This window comes from Drosophila novamexicana, unplaced genomic scaffold (genome assembly GCF_003285875.2).
Source record: "Drosophila novamexicana strain 15010-1031.04,08,12 unplaced genomic scaffold, DnovRS2.1 tig00002170-arrow-arrow-pilon, whole genome shotgun sequence".
NCBI classification, from domain to species: Eukaryota; Metazoa; Arthropoda; class Insecta; order Diptera; family Drosophilidae; genus Drosophila; species Drosophila novamexicana.
Genome location: NW_020824953.1, coordinates 60,762 through 86,077, shown reverse-complemented (window position 1 = coordinate 86,077; position 25,316 = coordinate 60,762). Strand labels below are relative to the sequence as shown.

At 44.7% G+C, this 25,316-nt stretch overlaps 2 protein-coding genes across 2 annotated transcripts; both read right to left on the bottom strand.

Annotated features, from left to right (window-relative positions):
* Nucleotides 1-7,342: 7,342 nt before the first annotated feature.
* Nucleotides 7,343-8,515, bottom strand: LOC115769025 (transcription initiation factor TFIID subunit 7-like). The gene is made up of 2 exons (XM_030713733.1): nt 8,429-8,515; nt 7,343-8,359 (listed from the first exon to the last, which is right to left on the bottom strand). The coding sequence occupies exons 1-2, from the start codon at nt 8,513-8,515 to the stop codon at nt 7,358-7,360; spliced, it is 1,089 nt and encodes a 362-aa protein (XP_030569593.1). The 3' UTR covers nt 7,343-7,357.
* A 4,714-nt stretch (nt 8,516-13,229) lies between these two features.
* On the bottom strand, nt 13,230-19,495 carry LOC115769023 (mucin-2). The gene is made up of 2 exons (XM_030713732.1): nt 19,436-19,495; nt 13,230-19,013 (listed from the first exon to the last, which is right to left on the bottom strand). The coding sequence occupies exons 1-2, from the start codon at nt 19,472-19,474 to the stop codon at nt 13,230-13,232; spliced, it is 5,823 nt and encodes a 1,940-aa protein (XP_030569592.1). The 5' UTR covers nt 19,475-19,495.
* Between the last annotated feature and the right edge of the window lie 5,821 nt (nt 19,496-25,316).

Here is a 25,316-nt window from a genome sequence, read left to right as displayed (position 1 = left end):
TTTTTAGGTTAATAAACAACTTATTCGCTTTTGGTTTCTTTCTGTAATGTGTGTATATGTAGAAGTTCGTCTCCCGCCTACTAAAATATGACCATAAAATAATCGTACTTGTGAATATTCAACAATATTTGTTCAAATTTAATGAGTGTTTCACACTTTTCGCAAAATCAATTTAGATTCAAACAGTTCACAAACCACAAATATAGCTTAATATTATAAATTATAATAGAAACTTTTGGCATTATTCGGCTTTTAATACTCGTGTCAGAAATAAGAGCTTCATTTGAACCAGTTTCCATATTAGTTCTGACAAAGCACTTGACTCTGTAATGTGATGCCGAATGCATTCAATTATTCAGTAGTTCGGCTCAGGCACAAGCACTAAATCAGCGCCTATAGGAACTGCGAACTGGAACCAGTGAAGCACTCACACACATGTACAAACACACACAGACGACAGACAGAGTCATTTATAAAATTTCTAGCAGAACGTGTTAAATGGCGTCAATATTAAAAGTTCAAATATGACGCTGACTAGCAGAAGTAAGAGGGTAGGGTTGAAGAGGGTTGTGGAGGCGGAGTGGCAATTGGTTTGGGGGCAGCTTGACTATAGCGATAGAGATTGCTGATGACGATGACGATGTCGATGGTGTTAATGGTGTTGATGGTGATGATGGTGATGAAGATGATGATGATGATGATGATGATGATGATGATGATGATAGCGACGATGGGAACGTAGACATAGACAGCGCGCGACAGAGCGAATCAACAAATGTTGCAGCTATTATCGTAGTCGCAACATGAGACACACACACACACACGTATACACACACACACGGACACACACAACCAACGTATACATATGCTGTGCGCTATTGCTCATCATCTTTTGGCGTTAGCAAGTGCTTCGGCGGCAACTTCCAACTTCTAATGGCGGCATTATGCAGCCACCCGTGCCACCGCTGCCCGTGTTGCCGCACCGCTCGCACACACACGCTCGCTGGGTGTTGGCATCTCTTTTGGGCCAAAATGAAAATGAAACTGTTGCAAAATCCCATAAAACGGCCAAAAAGCTTTTGTAAATGACGCCAACAGCTGTCGATGGCGAAAGGCAGACAACGACGACAGTCGCCGCCCCCATATAACACAAGCCAGCCCCCACTCTCTCTCCGCCGTGCAACACCTATTAGCCATGTGTGTATGTGTGTGTGTGTGTCTGTGTGTGTGTGTGCTTGTCCTGCGTTTTGGCGCGTTTTAATAAAGCGACAATGACATTTTATGAATTTTCCACTTTGTTCTTGCCTTTGCTGGCGCGGCCCCCCACGTCCACATTCACGTCCGCGTCCACGCCCACGCGCACGCCCACACTTCACGCGTCAGCCGCCCATCCCCCGCCGCGTTGTTGGGCAGGCCAACACGCGGCGTCCATTGTTTGTTTGTTTGTTTGCTTAGAGTCGCAGCGCAGCTCCAGCCCTGCCGCCAGCCACGACTCCAGTTTCGCCAGCGGCTTCAAATGAATTGTCATTATCTCTTGGCGAGTGTTCGGGTGTCTGTGCATGTGTGTGTCTGCGTGTGTCTGTGTATGCCGCCTGGTGTTGCATAAAGGCGCGTTTCAGTCGTCTTTGATATCCGATTTCATTTATAATTAGCTGCAAAGTTTACGGTTGCCATACCTTTGCTTGTGGTTGGTGCGGCCGGGTCAAGTAATTTAGTGTCATCCGCGGGGATGTTACTGCTCCTGCTCCTGCTTCACTACTTTGCTCTAGCCAGTCCTCCAACTATTCTCCATTCAATTCTCACAGTATACACAGCGCAAAATAATTAAACGCAGATAAAATCAGAAAAACAAATAGGGGGATTATAAACAAATCAAACAACTTAACTTATGTTAGAATAGCGAGTTTTTTCTACAGGGAAAAGGAGAATCAAAAATAAATAACTACTTTCATGTATACCTTATTCCAAGACAAATGGTAAATCTTTTAAAATTTATATTCATTCATATTTGTCCGATTATAAAATAAAAAAAGCTATTTATAAAACCAAATTTTCATTGCCAAAGCGAAAATTCGACATTTTCTGATTCGATGACCCCGAAAAGTATGCTAATTAAAAGCCCCAATAAAAGCTGCAGGCTGCGTTAGTTGTGTTGTTTGTAGCATATAAATTGATTTTGGCATTTCGAACATAGTTTCATATTTTCACAACATTCAACATCATCAATTATTTGAATACATACAATATTTCAGCTCCTATAAATTTTTTTATTTCATAAATTTGTTTGTATTAAAGAAACAACTTTAATTAAACTTATATGAATAAATACCTTTACAACTTGTTCTAGGTTGGTTTCATAAACCGATCTGAGAGATCGATTGGATGAGTTCTCCGCAATCTCCACCGCATTCGGACTCCTCCAATTTTATGTCTCTTTAGAAAACATTGATAGGAACTTTTGATGCATTTGTTGATTGATTTATGGGAAACATTTGGCGTAGCATTTAAAAACATATATATATTTGTGTGTTGTGGTTAGCCATTTTTTTTGTATATGGCCGTAAACTTGCTTTAACATGTTGCAGCTAATGTTCTTCATATTAATCTTGGTAACTGCAGACTTGACATTTGATAGAACTAGATCTATGCTAACTATCTAGGACTCGATCTGATGAGTATCCAACTGCCTATAGTGATTCCTCATTGGAGTTGGCTTTTAGGGCATCTGGCAGTCGGGCACTTTTGCTTATTTTTAGTTAATATTTGAAAGATTTCAAGTGGTTTCTCTTCATTTATTTCTGTTTCGGCCCGTGTCAGTGACCGTTTTTAGCAAATTGCGTCAAGTTGAAGTCAAGTGGAAAGTAAAAGTCGCGGCTCAGCGGGGAGCCGGGGGTCAAATTAACAGCTAATTACGTGCGAATTCCAACTACCAAAGAATTCCAAATGACACCTGCTGTAGCCGGGCTTGGGGTAGCGGGGCGCTGTCCGTGTACAACACGGACAAGCATGGCTGGACAAACTCGAACGCACAAAATAATAATAAGAAAAAATATATTTTTTATACAGAAAAAAAAAAGAACTGGGGGCTAAAAAAACGCTCTTTGTACACGTAGCTGCCAATTGCAAGGGACAACAAAAACGTCAAACATTATTTGAATACAAAATTTCCTTGAAAAGGGTTGGCAGCATATGCTGACACGGGGGTGGCTGACAAGGGGGCGTGGGTTCGGTCTGCAAATCCAGCGCCCAAGTGACAAAAGTGAGAAATTAGTCGATGTGCCCGACACCAGAAAGCGTTATGAGTGAGAAGGGCGACCAAAGGCAACCGCAACCCTTGTACCGAGGCTTTAGCTAGGTGGGATTTGCTATCGCAATCATTTTGTTTAGGAAAAAAAAAATGTCAAGTGTCGGAGCGGGGTCAACGTTGTCCTTGTCGTCAACGCAATTAAAATTCAAAGAGCAAAATGCATTTGCCACGCTCACGCACGCAGACGCAGCCCACTAGCCGAGGCTCGTGCTGTATGGTGCCCAATCCAGGACACAGATTTCCAGTTGGGATTGTAATTCAAATTGTGTTTAAGACAGCACCAGCCATATATATATATGTATACGTATATACACTAGATGCCCGGCGCATAATTACATGCTAAATTGTGCGACACAAATAACGAGGCATTAGAAGTGGCTGGCAAAAACGTATCATACTCAACGGCAGAGCGATGGACGCAGTGGGTTCCACTCGTTTCTTGTGGCTTTTCCCTTTACCCATTTTCTTGTTTCTTTGTTTTTAGTGCAAGTATCTCATGCCTTGTTGCTCATTTGTTGGGGCGATTTGCATGCACTGCGTCTTATCGGCTGGCAAATTAACGCCCAGATGTCTGGCATTTTCTTGCTATTTGCATTCCGGACTTCTGATTGCGGCACATGTGTGCCCAGATGTTGGTTGTGCCCGGACTAGCTGCCAGTTTGCCATATATATTGTTTTCTTTTTTAGTGGCTGCTTTAATTACGGCTAGAGCCGTGCTCTGTTAGCTCAGCGCAACAATATTAACATTCCAAATCAATTGCTTTAATTAAAATCAAATGAAAAAGCGCTAACTGTGGCACACCGAAGCTCCAACACCCTTCTCGGCATATCAGTTACAAATGATTTTACTAGCTTTATTTAGAAAAGATTATTCCTATACCAGCCACATGATATAGTAGTCCATATTGCGAGCTTGCAACTAAGTTAAGAGAAATTTGAATCAGTTCGCATCATTATTAGGCTTGGATTAAAGATTTTCTATTTTCTGAACTACGAACTAAATGAATTGAAATGCGGAAAATATCGTATGCAGAATTATCAGCAAATCAATGTTTTTTCTTTGTCGTCAAGAATTGGTTTCGGGCTGGAAAGTTATTGTAAGAGATTTCTCTTTTCTATCAACTCCGATAGAGCTTTATGTTCTAGTGATGCGAACTTGACTTGGGCTTTGCTCAAGTGCTACAAAATCTAGCAAAGCTCTCTCAAAAAGTAGAAAATCTTTCAAGCAATTATCTATCTATAAATGTGAGGATTCGGATTTTCGTGGCAGCTATATGATATAGTGAATCGATCTGGCCGCATCGACTCGGCTGTTGATGCTGCTCAAGAATCGATGCACTCAGAAATGTCTACTTCTAGGCGCTGCGCATTTCGTGACACAATTTGAACACGCTCTATAGTAAGGGTGTATATATATATATATATATATACAAGCATCTATAGAAATTACACTGATTACTCAGATTCTTTACATTATTGCCAAGCACAGCGTGCTCTCAGTAAATAATTGCTAGTTGTCAATGTGTATCTGTAATATTAGGCAATAATTTTGTGTTTATTTACAAGGTGCTGCAACAGTTTATTGAACACACAAATCCAGATTCTCGAAAGGGAGACCTGCAGCAGCAACTATCAAAATAACATTTGCAAATCAATTCATTTAATTCGAATTGAGAAGCAAACACAAAAGCAAATTAAGCCTGAAACACAATCCTTTAGGCCCGACATATTTGATAAACAACAGATATGCAAGTGACAGGCGAGTGACATGTTATCGAATTTAATCAAAATGCCAATATCGATATATGCAAATAGGCAATATATATTTAAATTAAAATATTAACGGCTACAACAGTTAATTGAGCATTTTAAATGAGACTTTTTATTTATTAATATGCCACTTCAGTTCCGCTTGAGTGCCCCTTCAGCTTTGTGGATACAATTGTAATGCCATGCCACAGACACACAGAAAAATCAGTTAGATAGCATTAAATGAGATGTTCCGAGAAATTCCAGCAGGGCGCAAATTTCAGAAGGGAGCAATGCAGCGAGCCAAAAATAATGAACTCCAAATGAAGTAAAACAAAAAGAAGCACACAGTATTAATTATTCATATTTCATTAGTGAGCGCCACTCACCGTACCGAGTGCCTCCTCAAGGGTTGGCGGCGGAGTCAAAGAAAGGCGTGTGCCATATAAAATTTATAAAAATCAAAGTAATGTTGCCAGCGTGCGGGCAGGCGGGGGAATGTCAGTCAGGGCAGCGCCGCAATGAAAACAAAAAGAGGGCGACGGGGTGTGGGTTAAATACTAGCCAAGACCAAGAGAACAGAGGTCCTGGTCCTGGTCCAGGTTCTGGCCCTGGCTCTGGTCCTGGGTACCTGCTACCTGTTAGCTGAAAGCCGCTTCGCTTGGCAGGCATCATCATTTGTCTTGGTCTTGGCATCGTTTTGGGCCGCGGCACATTGATGAATGAAGTGCGTACATGGCCTGAAAAGGCCAAAAGGCCAAGCGACATTAAAAATGCACACGCAATCAGAAAATGTTTCATGCTGGCCCCGACGGCAGTTAACAGTTAGCAGGCAGCAGTAGGCATCCAGTTGATGGATCAACAGCGCCCAGATAAGACAGCGTTGGGCGGGCTAATGAGCGAGTTGAAGTGGGCCAAGCACGGCGACGCTGCCATCGCCCATCAACTTTTCTTCACGTTAAAGACCCTGAGCCACCCGCTCAAATGTGTGAAAAGGGTATAATGGGTTTGTGCAAATTTACGTAGCAGACGGAAGACAGCATCACCGATCCCAGAAGGTAGTCATGTATACATATACGTATCGATCTGGCCATGTTTATGGAATTTTTTTAAAATTTCACATATTTTTTCGATATCTCCTACATTACATTTCCATTTCCATTGTATCGATAAATATCGATTTTGAGGCTTGCCTCATTTGAGCAAAGATTTTGAGAGTCAGATACTCCAAACTTGGAGTTTACACAGATTGGGAATATTTTACGTTTTGGAGACATTTTCCCATTCTCCCCCATACCCATCATTCGATAAAGTATGGATATACATCTTTTTATTCTCCCCTATTTCAGTTATATCGATAGATATCGAGTTTGGGACTTTCTCTTTTAAGCATAGCTCGATAACTATGAGAGTTAGATTAGTTATTATTAGATTAAGAATATTTTACTTTTTGGTTACCTACATTCTTCATGCATTTCGATTGCAGGGTATCCCGTAATCGGGCACGCTTTTTTGTGTTTTTTTGTACTGGTTTTTGTTTTTTAAGCCTTTGAGCTGGGGCAAACGCAGTCGCCGTCATCGTTGACGGCAATAAATAATTTGTTTGGGCTTTCAGCGGCCGTCCAAAGCAATTACCGTGCTCAAGGTGCAGTTGCCCAGTTGCCCGGTTGCCCAGTTGGCTGACTCTACAGCCGACACCTACGCACCCAAGCAGTTCGGCTTGACTTGAGGCGAACTTTTGCCCGTGCCGTCCCGTCATCTTATCAGGTTCACTTACTGGGTCAACTTTGTTTCCACCCCAATGATTTATTAAGCCAAGCGCCCAACTTGTGCTTCTCCTGCCATTGCTGCTGTTGCTGCTGAGGCTATTTTCTTTGGCACGTTCGCGCTGAGAAAACAGACGCCTCGCATGGCAGCTCTCATGTGTGTGGGTGCGTGTGTATGTGTACAGTGTCGTTGGCTGTGGCCAAGCGTGTTGACCCGTTTGACACCCATTAATATGCACAGATTCGCATAGCTGATGTACTCGGCGCTGGGCTGCATGAAGCCTTCAGTCTGCTGATACTTTACTCAATGTATTTGCTTTTTTAAAGGATTCTGTTGGCTTTTGACCTTGACACAGGTGTGCGTTTGTTAGTGTCTGTGAGTGTGTGTGTGTGTGCTTGTGTGCATTCCTTGGCAATTGCTTTCGTCAAATTTTGGAACTATTGGAACACTGGAGATTGCAAAATGAACTAACGCTAGCATTACACTTTTATTTTAAAATCTAATTCTGGCTATTCATGTATTTAATAAATAATGTTATTGCACTGTATCGTCTGTCATTTCCTCATCGCCGCTGCTGGTGTCAGATAGATTCAACGCTGTTGCCGCGCTCGACTCATTGACAACTTCGTAGTCGACGCGCACAGCTTCGCTGTCCATGCGTAGCAGGTATTTGACCTCTCGCAGGATGTCTGGCTCGGGCGGCTCTACGTTCTTCTCTTTCAGTGCGTTGTTCAGACGACGTCGGCGCAGATTTCGACAGGGCGGCGTCAGACCGTGTGGCCATAGATACTTTTCGTCCACTTTTAGTATATCTCTGGTGTCCTCCAAAATGGGCGACAGATTTTCCTTGTCGTCGTCCCAGGGAGCATCCGATTCAGATTGCGTATTGGCTTGTTTGCCGGCCTGCTTTCCCGCCTGTTTTCCAGCCAGCTTTCCAGCTTGTTTTCCCGCCAGCTTTCCAGCCTGCTTTCCGGCCTGCTTTCCAAGCGGCTTACCAGCCTGCTCATCAGCCAGCTCATCGGCCTGGTCTTCAGCCAGCTCATCAGCTTGCTTTTCGGCCAGCTTTCCGGCCAACTTTACCGCCTGTTTTCCAGTCTGCTTTCCAGCCTGCTTTCCCGTCTGCTTCTTAGGCTGTCTTCCAGGCTTCTTTGGGGTCGGTTTTTCGGTCTGTTTAGCAGGTTGCTTCGCGGCACGCCTACCGGCCTTCTTCGGGGGCGTCTTCTCGGGCTCTGTGTCTGAATTTGACACAGGCGCAGTATCCAGCTCCTTGGCTTTTTTGGCACGCTCCCTATCGAAATCCTTTGGGCGCTCCCTACTGCACACTAGCAACTGGCAAATGTCGGCTGTTTTGTACAAATTCGTATTGTCAGCCGTTTTGTAGCTCTCAATAACTGTGGGCAGATCAACAAGTTTGGCGTGCAGCTGCTGATTATTTAGGTGTACCTCACCGTATCGCAGATCGTTGTCAAGCTGAATACTTAGTTTCTCATTGATGGTTTCCGCTTCTATAGCTTCGTGCACTATTTTGGCAAGGTCCTGTGCGAAAATAAATCAAAAATGTATATGCGATTCGATAAACTCTGTCAAATACTTGAATATATTTACCTCCGGAAACCGAATTATAAACTGACTCTCCAGCTCTAGCTTATCAACTGGGGAATTTACCTGTGGCTGATTATTTTTTTTTGACATAGTCAGCTTTGTTTTTACCAACTGCAAATGAAGCACCTGTCAAAGTGGAAATTTTCATTGCAGTGCCTACAGTGTTGCTCAACGTCTGGGGCATATCGATAATACGCTGCGTATACGATATACTGGGGCTTTGCTTCACAGCCATTTGACAGCTTCTTTGCCCCGCCTTCTGCTGCTGTCTCCTCTAATTGCTATACTCGTTCAGGTAGTGTGACGTATATATTGGTTTTTGTGCACGAATTTCGGCACTATAGAAATTGGAGACTAAACTTGTTAAATATGTAGTATATTTATTCGTGGATATTACTTGATGTACTGATGTACTGATAAGCGTCTCATACATGTACAAAGGCGTGGCCAGTTCTCGCATTCAATTTGGCACATTGTCTGTTCTAACTGTTTTTGGATTTAAGAGAGCATGACGCAGTCAGCTACACCCGGCTGCAGCACTCCTACTTATTATTAATTTCCATTGTCATTTTGACACTTCTTTCAATTTGAAGAATTTGATGGTAATTCCAATCAGAAGGCCCTAACCTATTTGATTTTTAAACATAGTTAATTGGATGTCGTTGCAAAGGCAGCTGCACCTCAGAACTGTAGAAGAAATCAGCTTTCAGTTTCTATTCTATTTCTATATATTTTTCGATATACAACCGTGTTCCTGTTACATGTTCAAGCTTTCAACATCTTTCCGTTTCGCTCAACTTAAAAGGCAACGTCTCAGACGTCTTGTAATATTAATGAGGAAATTTAAAAAATCTATATGTGTATAAGGATAGTGAACTTTCGTTTTCAGCTGGCAGCACGCCTTATAGCCCATGTACCTATGCCATGTATGAATGTTTTTCCACTTATTTGCATACAAGTTGAAGTTATTTCGTGCTATTAATATTCCATTGCGTATTCGCGCGAGAATATATTCCATTTTTAATAACACAAAACTTTATGAAAATTTTATAAATAAAAGGCAAGTGTAACGCCAACAGCAGCTACAACAACAAAAATCCATAGCCAAAAGGAGAGCTCAAAAGTCAAAGCAAACAAGCAAAGGGCAGAGCATAAGGCGATGCGGGTTGCAGATTGAGGACTCCCAGAACTGCCAAATGGGATACACAGCGCCAAAGGAGGTGGAGCTGGAGCTGGGCGCTGAAGCTCAGCGTTCGGGTCGGGGTTGGGCAAAGCAACGGGATGAGCACAGCCGAGTGGGTGGGCCAAAAAACAATTGAAATGTGAATATTAAATATACAAGTACAAGATTTCTGTATCCCTCCAGCAAGTAGTTCGCTGCCAGCAGACTCTGCGGTCTTTTCAGGTGCGGTGCGCACCGCCTGCCGTCCCCCCCATAGAAGGCAGCAACTCCCCGCGGCGTCATTGTGTGCATTGCGAGTGGCAACAAAATAAACCGTTTGATGGCATCCATGTTGGGCGCAACTGATTGATGTCGAGATTTGCTGGTGCTAACCAGGTGGGCGTATACCCTTTAACGCCTCACCACCCCTCTTATCAGAGATTGGCAATCAGTTTGCCAGATGCCTTCAAGTAAATACATTGAGGTGATAAGCTGTAAGGCTGGCGCTTAAACATATTGTTGCCTGATCCCGTCTGCCAGCAGAGAATAAGTGTAAAATCATCTAACTAGATTTTGAATTTAATATCCGGGATGATAGTCCAAATGTCAGCAGTGTGATAGAAATATGAAAAATGCTTCTATCGAATAATTGTGTCACTTTTACTCTTGTAAATTAAAGTCTTGCACAGAGATGTGTTACATATAGAAGAAGACGCCTTCGATTCCAAGTTGTATATATGTGTATACATATCACCTTGGACTTTATTTACTCGAGAACTCCAAAAATAAATGACAGGAAAATTTTAATTTCTGAAACGACCCATTTTTGACGGAAGTTGTGGTGTAACCCCTTGCCCATTTGTGGCATAATTGTGTACCTAAGTAATCCAAACTTTCCTTTCAGTTTCAAAGCAAATTTGAGCACAAGCTCTTATATTCTCGTATTAGCAGAATATGTCTGCAAGAGTATTTAATTGCGAAAAGGTATTTCGCCCATACCTTTCGCAGAGGATATAACTACTTTGTCACGTGTTGTTCAACGTATTGACATATTCGGCCTTAAAAAGAAACGTTAATACGTCTATCTCAGAGGTTGAACCATATTATCATGCACTTTGGCTAGCTGTGCTCTACTGCAGGGTCCAACCATTCACACAAGCCAAATGATGAGCTTACTCTGCAACTGTAGCTGTAAGCTAGGAATATTTGTGCTTGAAGCTAAAATCAAATTGTTACCGAGAAACGGCGGATTTAAAAAATGTTACTGACATACATATATAAAACGTGATCCACAATAGAAACTAATTGCAGGCCAAGCAAATTGCTTACAACATGTTCCACTCTATATGGTTGCCTGGCATAAAAGCCTGGGATGTTTTTCAGCTGGTACAGCCCGGTCATATTGTACTCGCTCTCTCTCTCTGTGTGTGTGTGTGTGTGTATGGCATGCAGCGAGGCACATTAATTAAATAAAAATTGATTTTTCAAGCGCATGAAATCCAATCAACGACCAGCTCCAAGTAGGGACAACAACGAGTGGCTCGCACATAAAGCTATGTCCTGGATCAGCGCATCAGCCTTGTAGCACCATCGCATCGCACCACCAACACCTCCCCATTGCCTGCCCACTGCCGCTGCCGCTGCTGCCGCTGCTGCTGCTGCTGGTTGTCAAATGAAGTTAACAAAGTTTACGATTTTTTATATATTTTGCGTTCGCTCGACTTTCAATTTTTTTTTTTTTTTGGTTTTTTTTATTTGCCATATTTTTTGTTGTTGATTTTTTCTTTTTATCGTTTGCATAAGTATATAATATGAGCATGGGACAGCTATTGTGGCGCTGGATGTGCCATGCTTTATTTCTGGTGCATGGTGCCGCATGCCGCATGCCACATGCCACATGCGTTTTGTATCGCCTTCAACCATTGGCCACAGTTTAATGTGCGCTGTCGCCCTTTTTGTGCGGGCGGTATTTAAACCACAGCAAGTCATCAGGCAAATTGAATTTTCAACGTATGCTCGCACACACACACACACACACACTGACGGGCACGCCCACAATTACAATGCCTGGCTTAAAGCTCTACTTGTTTTATATAGCTCTTATAGCAACTACTATGCCCCGACTGTCCCTCTGGTGCCTGGTCAACGCCATTTGCCGTTTCGCTTCTTTCGTTTCTCGTTACAAAATTACCCACGATAAAAATTGAATTACTTCGTCGGCGTTGGAGCTGGAGCTGAAGCTGGCATCGCATTCTAGTCTTGCGTTTGCCTCCTGGACATGGCGAGATCTGGGTCTGGGTCCTGTCCTGGTCCTGGTCCTGGATAGCAGCGTTGTCGGTGCAAAGTGTTATGCTTACTCTTGACGCGCCCACAGCCACGCCCACGTCTCAGCGAGACTACTTAGGCGACGTTGAAACTGTCGCCGAGCCTGGTCCTGCAGCCTGCACCCTGCCTGTAAACGCCACCCTCCTTACGCCCCCATTGTGTGTGTGTATGTGTGTATGACTTCATCTAATGATAAATGAGCTGCAATGGATGACAGCGAATCAACTTAAGTGTATTGCTCTGCTTCGGTGACACTCTCCCCCTAGCCCCTCATTTTCCCTACGGCAGTCTACTTGCACACCGCACCCGCCTGCCTAGTGTTTCATACCCCTCTTCACTCCATGTCCTGCTGCCGGTCTGTGCTTTTTCCAGCACCCTGTCATCCAATGCACTTTCCCTTAACGCTTTTTGCTTGTGTTTACGTTTCACTTCAAATTTCTATGCTACACTAAATATTTACATAGGAAAAACTTTGCGAGTGTAAGTGAAACGCTTTAAAAATGCTCGAGGGAAAAACTTATGCGAATGTTTCGCCACTCATTAACTTATCGAAACTTATTTTATAGCAGGGCTAATTAGAGAGATTGGTATTTAATGATTCCAGCTGCGACCAGTTCATAAAGAGTGGCAAGGAGATGCTGAGATACAGAGAGAGAGAGAGTGAGCAAGAGATGGAGAGAGAAGAAGAGGGAGAGAGAGTGAGATAAGAGAGTGATAGTGCTTCTGCCTGGTAAGGCTCATGTCAGTTACCAATCTGTTTAAGTGCATTGCCATTCTTTTATCAGTGGCAATAGCGTGACAGTCTGGCAACGCTGCTTTTGTGTGGCCATATGTGCCATGCAAGGTGGCAACGCCAAACATCAAACTTCATGTTAAATGAACAACATGTTCTTCTTAAAATTTAGCCAGCAATCATTTTACAGCACAAAATCGAGTTTGATAACAGTTTGAAAAGTGACTGTTAGTTTTGCTAGGAATAAATCATAGACTTTATTTTGGTTGGTGGGTTGCTGGTTGCTCATGCATAACGTTGACTCAAAACATTGAATCTCCACAAGTTCCCATAAAAGTCATCTATCATCATCATTATTTCCAAAGAGCAATTTACAGCGGACTTTATTATTAAATGCATATATAAATTATATTTTATTTGAAAAACTAATTGTTAAAATAAATAAACAAAAAAAAAAAAAAATTAAGTACATTATTGTAAATATATCATTGCTAATATCATTGAATTTATTGTGAGATTATATAGTATGAATGCTACAGTTTTCGTTTCCGTCTATTTGGTTTGGCATTGTGTATAAGTTGTCTCTACTTGTGCAGACACGTTGCATCATCCTTGGACACGCACTTCAGAGTGCGGTAGTCGAAACGTTCCTTGTTATCGCAGCGCAGATGCACGAACCTATGCTTGCCAGACTTCTTGATCTCGCACCGGTAATACTTTCGGCAATCGCGCACATCTGGATAGATATCGTCCTCATCGCATTCCTCTTCATCCTTGAGCTTCTTGATAACGTTCTTTACGAATTGCTTCTTCTCCTTGGAATTCAGATCATCGTTGTCATCATCTTCACTGGATTTTTTCTGTTCGCTGTCTTTCTCCTCATTGGAATCCTTTGATTTTTTGTTGTCCTTTTTGCCATTCTTTTCCTCAGTAGAGCTATTGGATTTTTTCTTATCGGTGTCCTTTTCCTCCTTTGAATCTTTTGACTTGCTGTTGTCTTTCTTATTATCCTCTTTCGATTCTTTTGGCTTGTTGTTCTTATCCTTCTTCTCGTCAGAGCTGTTCTCATTAGAGGCAGGCTTCTTATGCTCTTGCTCCTTGGACTGGTCCTCAGCAGGCTTTGGCTTCTTCTTGTCCTTGTTGTTCTCTTCAACCGAGGCATTCTCATTGGAGATGGGTCCACCAGATGGTTGTTCTACAGACTCATTTGTTTCCGACTTGTTGCTGTCTTCAGTCGGGGCTGGTGTGGGAGCAGTGGTGGGCTGGGCAGGCTTTTTAGATGGTCGCCAGCTATTGACCCAGTCATGCCAATTCGGCCAGAAGGGCTTTACAGTCGGTATATTCTGGCCATTACCATTGTTATTGCCATTTCCGTTACCTGGTTGCTGGGGACGTTGCGGCCAGAAAGGATGTTGGGGGATTGGTCGAATGGGTGGTCTTGGGTGTCCTGGGTGCACGGGGTGAATGGGTTGACTCGGACGCCATGGATGTGGCCATGAGCCCGGACGACCCGGGTATTCAGGAACTGAAGGGATAGAGGGAACAGATGGTTTGATGGGTAAATTGGGATCAACTGGAGAGTTGGGGTTCACTGGAGAGCTAGGATCAAGTGGTGTATTGGGATCAACTGGTTTGTTGGGATTCACTGGTGCGTTAGGATCCACTGGTGCGTTGGGGTTCACCGGTGCGTTGGGATCAACCGGTGTATTGGGGTTGACCGGTGCATTGGGATCAACTGGTGCATTGGGATCGACTGGTGCGTTGGGGTCGACTGGTGCGTTGGGATCAACTGGTGTGTTGGGATTGACTGGTGCGTTGGGATTAACAGGTGCATTGGGGTCAACTGGCGCGTTAGGGTCCACTGGTGCGTTCGGGTTCACCGGTGCGTTGGGATCAACCGGTGTATTGGGGTTGACCGGTGCATTGGGATCAACTGGTGCGCTAGGATCAACTGGGGTGTTGGGGTCGACTGGTGCGTTGGGGTCTACTGGTGCATTGGGATCAGCTGGTGCATTGGGATCGACTGGTGCGTTGGGGTCGACTGGTGCATTAGGGTCCACTGGAGCGTTGGGGTCGACTGGTGCATTAGGGTCCACTGGCGCGTTGGGGTTCACTGGTGCGTTGGGATCAACCGGTGTATTTGGGTTGACCGGTGCATTGGGATCAACTGGTGCGTTGGGGTTCACCGGTGCGTTGGGATCAACCGGCGTATTGGGGTTGACCGGTGCATTGGGATCAACTGGTGCATTGGGATCGACTGGGGCATTTGGATCCACTGGGGCATTGGGGTCCACTGGAGCGTTGGGGTCGACTGGAGCATTGGGATCAACTGGAGCGTTAGGGTCGACTGGTGCATTAGGGTCCACTGGAGCGTTGGGGTTCACTGGGGCGTTGGGATCAACCGGTGTATTTGGGTTGACCGGTGCGTTGGGATCAACCGGTGTATTGGGGTTGACCGGTGCATTGGGATCAACTGGTGCATTGGGATCGACTGGTGCGTTGGGGTCGACTGGTGCGTTGGGATCAACTGGAGCGTTTGGATCAACAGGAGCGTTGGGGTCGACTGGTGCATTCGGGTCCACTGGAGCATTGGGATCGACTGGTGCGTTAGGATCTACAGGTGCGTTTGGATCAACTGGTGCGCTGGGATCGACTGGGGCATTTGGATCCACTGGGGCATTGGGGTCCACTGGAGCGTTGGGGTCGACTGGAGCGTTAGGGTCGACTGGTGCATTAGGGTCCACTGGAGCATTGGGATCGACTGGTGCATTAGGATCTACAGGGGCGTTAGGATCAACTGGAGCATTTGGATCCACAGGTGCGCTGGGATCGACTGGTGCGCTGGGATCGACTGGTGCATTAGGGTCCACTGGAGCGTTGGGGTCGACTGGAGCATTGGGATCAACTGGAGCGTTAGGGTCGACTGGTGCATTAGGGTCCACTGGAGCATTGGGATCAACTGGTGCATTAGGATCTACAGGTGCGTTTGGATCAACTGGAGCGTTTGGATCCACTGGTGTGCTGGGATCGACTGGTGCGCTGGGATCCACTGGTGCATTTGGATCCACTGGAGCATTGGGGTCCACTGGAGCGTTAGGGTCGACTGGTGCATTAGGGTCCACTGGAGCATTGGGATCAACTGGTGCATTAGGATCTACAGGTGCGTTTGGATCAACTGGAGCGTTTGGATCCACTGGTGTGCTGGGATCGACTGGTGCGCTGGGATCCACTGGTGCATTTGGATCCACTGGAGCATTGGGGTCCACTGGAGCGTTAGGGTCGACTGGTGCATTAGGGTCCACTGGAGCATTGGGATCGACTGGTGCATTAGGATCCACTGGCGCGTTGGGATCGACTGGAGCGTTGGGATCAACTGGGGCGTTGGGATTAACTGGTGCATTGGGGTCGACAGGTGCATTCGGGTCGACGGGAGCGTTGGGATCAACAGGTTTATTCGGATTAACTGGAGCGTTAGGGTCGACTGGCGTATTGGGGTCCACCGGTGCATTAGGGTCCAATGGAGCATTGGGATCGACTGGTGCGTTTGGATCGACTGGTGCATTAGGGTCTACAGGTGCGTTTGGATCAACTGGTGCGTTAGGATCAACTGGTGTGTTCGGATCGACTGGTGCGTTTGGATCGACTGGTGCATTGGGGTCTACAGGTGCGTTTGGATCAACTGGTGCGTTAGGATCAACTGGGGTGTTGGGATCGACTGGTGCGTTGGGATCGACTGGTGCATTGGGGTCGATAGGTGCATTCGGGTCGACTGGAACGTTGGGATCGACAGGTGCATTTGGGTCCACTGGAGCGTTGGGGTTGACTGGAGCGTTGGGGTCTACAGGTGCATTCGGGTCGACTGGAACGTTGGGATCCACTGGTACGTTAGGATCAACAGGTGCGTTGGGATCGACTGGTGTAGTTGGGTCCACCGGAGCGTTGGGATCGACTGGAGCGTTAGGGTCCACTGGGGATACAGTAGTTCCCTCTGGATTCACAGGGGCATTGGGATCAACTGGTGCGTTGGGATTAACTGGGACATTAGGATCGACTGGTGCGTTGGGATCCACTGGTGCATTGGGGTCGACAGGTGCATTTGGATCGACTGGAGCGTTCGGATCCACTGGTGCATTGGGGTCGACAGGTGCGTTCGGGTCGACTGGAGCGTTGGGATCGACTGGTGTAGTTGGGTCCACCGGAGCGTTGGGATCGACTGGAGCGTTAGGGTCCACTGGGGATACAGTAGTTCCCTCTGGATTCACAGGGGCGTTGGGATCAACTGGTGCGTTGGGATTAACTGGGACATTAGGATCGACTGGTGCGTTGGGATCCACTGGTGCATTTGGGTCGACAGGTGCATTTGGATCGACTGGAGCGTTCGGATCCACTGGTGCATTGGGGTCGACAGGTGCATTCGGGTCGACTGGAGCGTTGGGATCGACTGGTATAGTTGGGTCCACCGGAGCGTTGGGATCGACTGGTGTAGTTGGGTCCACCGGAGCGTTGGGATCGACTGGAGCGTTAGGGTCTACTGGGGATACAGTAGTTCCCTCTGGATTCACAGGGGTGTTGGGATCAACTGGTGCATTGGGATCTACTGGAACATTAGGATCGACTGGTGCGTTGGGATCCACTGGTGCATTGGGGTCGACTGGTTCATTTGGGTCGACTGGAGCGTTGGGATCCACTGGTGCATTGGGGTTTACAGGTGCATTCGGGTCGACTGGAGCGTTGGGATCCACTGGTACGTTAGGATCAACAGGTGCGTTGGGATCGACTGGTGTAGTTGGGTCCACCGGAGCGTTGGGATGGACAGGAGCGTTAGGGTCCAATGGGGATACAGTAGTTGCCTCTGGATTCACTGGGGCGTTGGGATCAACTGGTGCGTTGGGATCTACTGGAGCATTAGGATCGATTGGTGCGTTGGGATCCACTGGTGCATTGGGGTCGACAGGTGCATTCGGGTCGACTGGAGCGTTGGGATCCACTGGTACGTTAGGATCAACAGGTGCGTTGGGATCAACTGGTGCGTTGGGATCTACTGGAGCATTAGGATCGATTGGTGCGTTGGGATCCACTGGTGCATTGGGGTCCACAGGTGCATTGGGGTCGACAGGTGCATTTGGGTCGACTGGAGTGTTGGGATCCACTGGTACGTTAGGATCAACAGGTGCGTTGGGATCGACAGTTGAACCGGGATCTAACGGAGCGTTAGGATCGACGGGAGCATTGGGGTCGACTGGGGATACAGTTGTTTCAGCTGGATTCTCAGGGGCGTTTGGATCAACGGGTGCATTGGGGTCAACTGGTGCGTTTGGATCGACCGGAGCATTGGGGTCCACTGGTGCATTGGGATCTACTGGAGCATTGGGATCAACCGGAGCGTTGGGATCCACTGGTGTATTAGGATCGATAGGTGCATTTGGATCAACTGGTGCATTCGGGTCCACTGGTACGTTGGGGTTAACTGGAGCATTCGGATCGACTGGGGATACAGTTGTTCCCTCTGGGTTCTCAGGTGCGGTGGGATCCAAAGGAGCGGTAGGTTCAGTTGGGGCAGTCGGGTCAACTGAAGATATTGTCGTTCCCTCTGGGTCAACAGGAATATTGGGATTAACGGGCTCTGTTGGATTTATTGGGAGTGACGTCGTTCCCTCTGGGCCAACTGGTGCATTTGGGTCCACGGGTGCGTTAGGATCTACTGGTGTATTGGGATCAACTGTGGGGTCGACAGGGGATGATGTAGAGCTTCCTGGCGTGGGCTCTGTTGGACGTGTGGGGGCATTAGTTTCCCAATTGGGACCGACGGTGGTAATTGGATCCAATGTGGCGTCAGTTGTAGTGTCCGCCAGCAGTGTTGAATCAGGCTCTGCGGGTGCATTAGTTGTTGTGTCAACTATCGGCTCTGCAGTTGTCTGCAGTGTAGTATCTGTAGTTGCCTCCTCTGGCACATTAGTCGTCTCAATGACAACAGTGGTTGAGGCAATGGGGAGCTCTGTTGAATTGGCGGGAAGTAGACCCTCAGTGCTGTTGGTAAGCACATTGCTTGCAGAGCTGGTGGTAGACTCGATAAGCGCTGCCGAGCCGCTGCCACCAATTATTGGATGGTCGGTGACTGTTGTCATCTTGGCTACTGCCGCTGAAGACGCCTCTCCATCTGATTTAACGGGCACACAAATCTCCAGCCCATCGTTAATACAGAGCGTATTGACTGGGCAGGGGAGAACTTTGCCGGTAGCCACATCTCCCACGCAGGCCTGATAGGTGGCTGGTCCCACGCAGATGGCCGGTTGGCCGCTGCAGTTGATGTTTATGATCTGCGCACTGGTCTGTACGGCCTCTTGTCGGCTGCCGATCAGTGCGGCCAACTATAGGAGACATGGGGATAGAAAAAGAGGGAGAGAGAGTAAAGAATTTAGTATGATTAAGCTATTGGTCGCACTGGTGCACTGTTTGTCACAAGTCGGAGTCTCGGGACCGTAACAATTACACTGGTTTAGTTTCACTTGCATAAGATACTTTCGAGTCGCCGCCGAGTGCTATATACGATATCCAAAGTAGCAAGATTCCCGGCAGCTTTTGTTAGTTTGTTTGGTTTTAGTCACGCGTATCCAAAAGCCCGTAAAGTTGCCACACAAAATGGTTAATAAAATACAACTCATCAGTAACAGAAACAAAAAATATTAATTATTATTTCAAATTTTGATTTGAGGTTCTGGCATGACGATGTGGGGAACGGGATAATCGGGTTTTGGGTTCTGTGGCGCGTTAGTAGAGTTTATGCAATTACCACAAATAACATCAAAAACTTGAATATTTTGTTCGTCATCGTCGTTGTGTAATGTATTTGGTTCGAATGAAAAATCGTTACTATCCTCTGTATGAGCAGGCGAGTTGCTTTTATTCAAAAACTTCCCATCCGCTTTTATCTCTAGCGAATCTGTTTGACGTTATGTAAATAGCCAATGATTATCTTTGTTTGTCCCAGATAAGTTTGCGACCAATTTATGATATTGCAGCTAAAATCTGAAGCGGCCTAAAGCTGCTTGCGGCTGTGAGCCATTTTTTTCCGACTACACTTGGTAAATGTATTTATTTTTTTAACAGATATTTTTCGGTTTCGTCTGTTTTTTTCCTCAGCTGACGCAATAGAATAAAAAACAAATTCGTTGTATGGATAAACACATTGGAATGTGTTTCGTTGTTTTATGTGATAAATAATAATCACACTCGGTAGATATCAAACACTAAGCCCCGACATTCTACAGAAAACTATTTTTGATAGGGCTTTATTTATTTATTTATTTTGTTGAATTACTTTTTATTGTACATCTTAAAACGTTTATTTTAAAATTAAGCATTGATTGAACAATTATTTATTTATATATAAAATATTACATTTTCAACAAAAATGCAATATTGTGATTTTATAAATACAGAACCTGCTCCATTAAATATTCACGAGCAGCCAACTACTTGGCCATGTCTCTATTGGTGTCGATTGTTCGAAAAATTTGATAAATCAATGGGAATTAACTTAGCTCAGTTTAACAAGCTGTGAAGAAGACCTTGTCACTTTGATATGGACATGAGTTTCTCAGTAATTAAAATAATTTTTATATGTAGTTTTTAATGCTAAATTCTAAATGGGCTATGTGATATGAGTCTCTGCTCGTGCAAATAATAATAATTAAATAATCTAAGCTAATAAACGTTATTATCTCGTTAGAGCTTCCGATGGTCATTAAGTTAAGCCAATGATGATATTTCACACATTTGTTTAACTGCCGTACGTAATCTTAATCTAAGCAAGTAGACCCTAGAGTTGAACTTGACAAACAAAAAACAAGAAATATATACGAGAAGGCTGCGCATTTCCTGTGACAAATTTGCGCTATTTGCCAAATTTTAAGAAAAATAATAAATAGACGGTACAATTTCTTGTGTATCGAACATAAATTACCCTAATTCAATTCTTGTTGAATGGTATGAAACAAATTAATAATTTAATGTAGTTCGGGCAAAGGCATTTGACAATTAAGCTAATGGAAAGCTTTTTAAAAGCCATAGTTTATATAGAATTCAGATTTTGAATATGATTTAAGATATTATTGCTTTGAATAAAGGATATAATTATAGGCTATAGCTTCAATGTTCGGATACTCTATCCACGCATAGAGTATTATAATTGAGGTGCGGTAGTGCTTAGTTATACAGTTCCATGGCTGGACGGAGGTGTGCCTCAGAGTGGATTCCAACATAGATCATGACTAAGACCGATTGGCTTATCTGGCGGGCACATGATGCACATCTCACACTGATGTAGCTTTGTGTGTGTGCGCCAGCTACTGTTTGCCAGCGGGTCTGCTAGCACCATTTTATGACGCAGGCAATCCCCTCGAGCAGGGTGCGTCCATCCAATTGAAGAGTTTTGTATCTCTTTTGCGTATGTTTTTGCAAGCATCATGATAAGGCCGAAGGTTGAGCGCATTTCGTATGCCAAACAGTAGTAACAACAGCAACAATGATCATGATCGTGAATTCGAGTGTGATAAGCTACAGCAACCGGTCCAAGATTACAAGCGAGTGCTGTCCAAGTAATCCTTATCTTACAGATGCGAGATCTATCAAGATAAGCAAGCCGCTAGCGGCGTCAGTTTTGTGAATCCACGAGCCAACTCTGGACAGTTGCCGGCCCATCCGTAAATTGTCGTTCGTATTGTATAACACACATGCGCATGATATTAGGCATTATTTATGAGCAAAGGTCCAAAGACCTTTTCACCCAGGCCATACTGACTAATTGTGGGCATTGGCTTCACATCTGGTAATTCCCAAAAGCACTGATACGTTACAATATGTGCCGGAGGGGGAGGAGAGTACATCAAACAAAAATTGAAGAGCAATTTGTAGGCTCTCGTCCATGTTTCGCATTGCGTATGCCCTTTGAAGCCGGCAATTCCATAAAATTGTTAAATTAAACGTCTTTTTTAATTCCAAATATCCAATGAAAAGTTCTTCAAGGGGTCTATTGGCAAGCATGTATGATATGCATCGACAACATGTGGTATGCTTAATATATATTCCAAAGAAAGCGAATCTACACTTTTTGTGTGTACACGAGTTTTGACATAGGCTGATCAAATTTACGATATAATTAGCTCGTATATCGACAAGATCCGAATTATATTTGCCTTTTATTAAGATGAACCTTTCATTTTTAGCGATCACATATTTTCTTAATGATATTAAAAGAGCTCACGAATGCCACTGCACATACAGGGTATCCACGCAGCTCATCACTTTCACCTGGATTATGCGTGCTTTCTTTTTTGCCAGTTGCTTCATTTAATGCGGTTAAACCATGAAATAAAAACGCCAATGCAATGCAGGCACTGCGGTTTTTCATGTCTAGACAATACAATAAATACAGTTAGCCATATATTTGTATTATCATACGGTGTGCATACACATGCATACACATGCATAGACCCATGCTCTCTATACCCGATGCATATATTTTATAATTGGCGTCAATTTGCTGGCTTATCGCCTGGCGGTCTGTGTCACAAAGTGTGCAACATTATGCACAAATGAGACACCAATTTTTTTTAATTTTCTTTTTTAAGTATATTCGTCAACTGTTTCAATGTGAGACTCGGAGTGCATACTGCCAGCGGGTGACCAGAAAAACCAAAAAACAAACAAATGAGAATTAAGGCTAGTTACAGAATTTGAGCTAAGTTTTTAGGCCTGTTTAGCCTTAGATCGAGTAAATATCACACTTGAGCTTGGGACCTAACACTACGCAGCCTTACCTTACTTCAGCTAATTGAATTCCCGCCCCCGATTATCCATGTGCTATGCTTTTGTCGTATTATGCGTACATACTTTACCTAAAATATAAGGTATACCACTTGGTCATAAGAGAATCTAAGGCATTACACTGTTCTGCTAATCTGCATGGAAATCTCTTGAGTCGATTAACCAAATGCTTATTATGGTTGCCTCTCTGTTGTTGCAATCCTGATCTGAATCCTTTACTTGCCACGTCTTCTGCTCCTTCCGCCGCTATATTTTCTGCTGCTGCTGACTGTTGTTCTGCTTCGCATTAGTCTGGGCACACTTTGCGCTCAGCTGAAGGCTTCGCTTTGACTGGTGATGAGGCAAACAGTCGACGTGCTAATTCGTTGCGCACCCAGTTGAGCCTGTGGCTGCCGGATCCGGCAGGGTCCCCAGTCGACAAAAATGTAACAAGGACGCAGCGCGCACACACACACACACACACACACACATATGCACACAAACCATTGCTTGCAAATCAAGCAAAGGCTCGTTGTCAAGCGAAGGACCCCTTCCCCGCTTCCTCAATCCACTGAACACCACCTTTCGCTCCAAATTATGCAAGTCGTGTCGGTGGCTCCGGCCGCGCTGCATCGCGTTAATGTTGTTGGCGTTGCGGCCGCGACTGCGGCGGCTGCTGTGGCTTTCAGTGCAGCGCTCGTGCCTCATTGGCGTTGCACAAAGCGGGCGGCGGTGGCTAAATTTGCATAAATTAACAATGTTTCGCAATTGCAGCCACTGATGCAGCGAATTCTTGTGACCAGCCACCCAGCGACCCACTCATTCGCGCCGCCGTCGCCCACATGCCCGCACATGAAGTATATGTGCGTATGTGTGTGCGTGTGTGCGTGTGTGCGTGTCTGTGTGCTGTCCACCATGTGCAAAGTGCGCGTTTTATTGATTTGATGCTCCAATGCACTTATTATCCCTCAAGCAGCCAGTGCCAGTTAATCCCGTGGCGATGCGTCGCCATTTTACACACAAAAACACACTCACACACCCACACCCACACACGCACACACGCTTGTTCGTATATATACGCATTAGGGTGTGCCCGAAAAGTTGGTCAAGTGTGTGCAGGAGAAGGCTCATTAGCCAAACCAAGTGGAATTGGTAATGCGTATATTTCGCATGGCGGCCTGGGCAAACAAATGGGATGAAGCGCAGCCCCTTTTATGATTCCAAATATATAACACATATTAGTTTTATAAATAGATTTAAAAATACGCATTTTTGGCGCATTTTCAAAAAATTACCTAACTTTTGTTTCAACATATTAAAATTCATATTGATGCAGTTTGAAATTTGTTACATGCCATGTTTTTAAATAAGTGGACTCGTTTGCAAATCGTTTCAAGTATTATTTAACAACATTTATTCATACACTTTGTCATTTCAAAACTCTTTTCGAATTTTACACTTAGGCCAATAAGATCAACAAAATATTTGGCATTGTTTAAAGCACCTTAACTGTGCTTTACTTTTGAAATAGCCCTAGTAATAATTCTAAAATCCAACCTCTATCGGTCCATAGAATATAGAGAAAAAATTGAACCTGTTTGAAGAAATTTGAATTGCTTTTGATAGTTAGTGTGTGTGTGTGTCTGTGTGTGTGTGTGTATTGGTGTGCGAATAAAAATGGCTGCATTATGTTGTTAGTTAATTAAACAACTAACGGCTGCGCACGCTAGGTGGCGTTTAGTGCATGCCTCTGGCAAATGCCTGCAAGTGTAAAAGCCAATCGCTGTCATTCACAATGGACACACTTATCGATCCATCAGAGAGTGTCGCATTTGCTTGTGGCCAGCTATCGATCACTGAAATATATGTTGTTATCAATTATTTGAAAGCAGCTTAATTGCAATTACTTTGATTTTGTGTGCTTAATGTGAACACATTTGAGTGCACTCATTTGCAGCATGAATGGTTTGAATTTAGCAATGAGTGCATGCCGCCTTGGCACGCTCTGGGCAAGTGTCCCACAATTCAATTTGCATTTAAGCAACTAAAAATGAATTTCTTGTAATGCTTCAATAGACCCTCCAACTCCAGCGCTGGACTTGGAGTTCATTCTCGTACTCGTTCCCGTCTTCTTCGTCGTCATCATCATCATCATCATCATCATCATCGTTGTTCTTATTTGTTTATGTTGCGCAAAGTAAACAACTAATTTTAATTTGCCGCAGGAGCCGCAGACGATGACGACGACGACGACAACAAGAAGATGATGACGACGATGTCGCCGGTCGAGGTTGCCAGTCGATGCCAGTGGGCACAACTGGGCAGGCAACCAGACACTGGCGCTGGCATTCAGCGGGCGGAGCACTGACAAAGGATTGGATCAGTCGAATTAAATAAAAGAAAGAATCACACAAATATACATATATACACACAGGAACAACAAAACCGCAAACAAGCAATGCATATCTCTCTTCCTCTCTCTCTCTCTCTCTCACTCTCTGTCTCTTTCTCTCTCTCTCTCTCTCTCTCGCTCTGTCGTTTTTAGTGTCTCTCTCATTCTTTTGTGGGTATTCCTTATGTTTTATTTTGTTAGTTTGCATTTTGTTTTGACGTTTCATTTATGTAAATAACAGCAACAATAACAACGACAACTGCAAACGGGCGCCCAGTCAAATTATCTTTAAATAATTTAGATTTGTTGGGTGTGTGGGCAAGTGGGCGTGCCTGCCTGGCCATAACATGAATGCAAAGCCAACTCGGCGAACTTTTGCGATGATTTCAGATTCTGGCTTTTATTTTATGCTTTCCACTGGCCAAAGGACAGAACTGCTTAATGCACCAGTATGCGTGTGTGGGTGTGTGTGTGT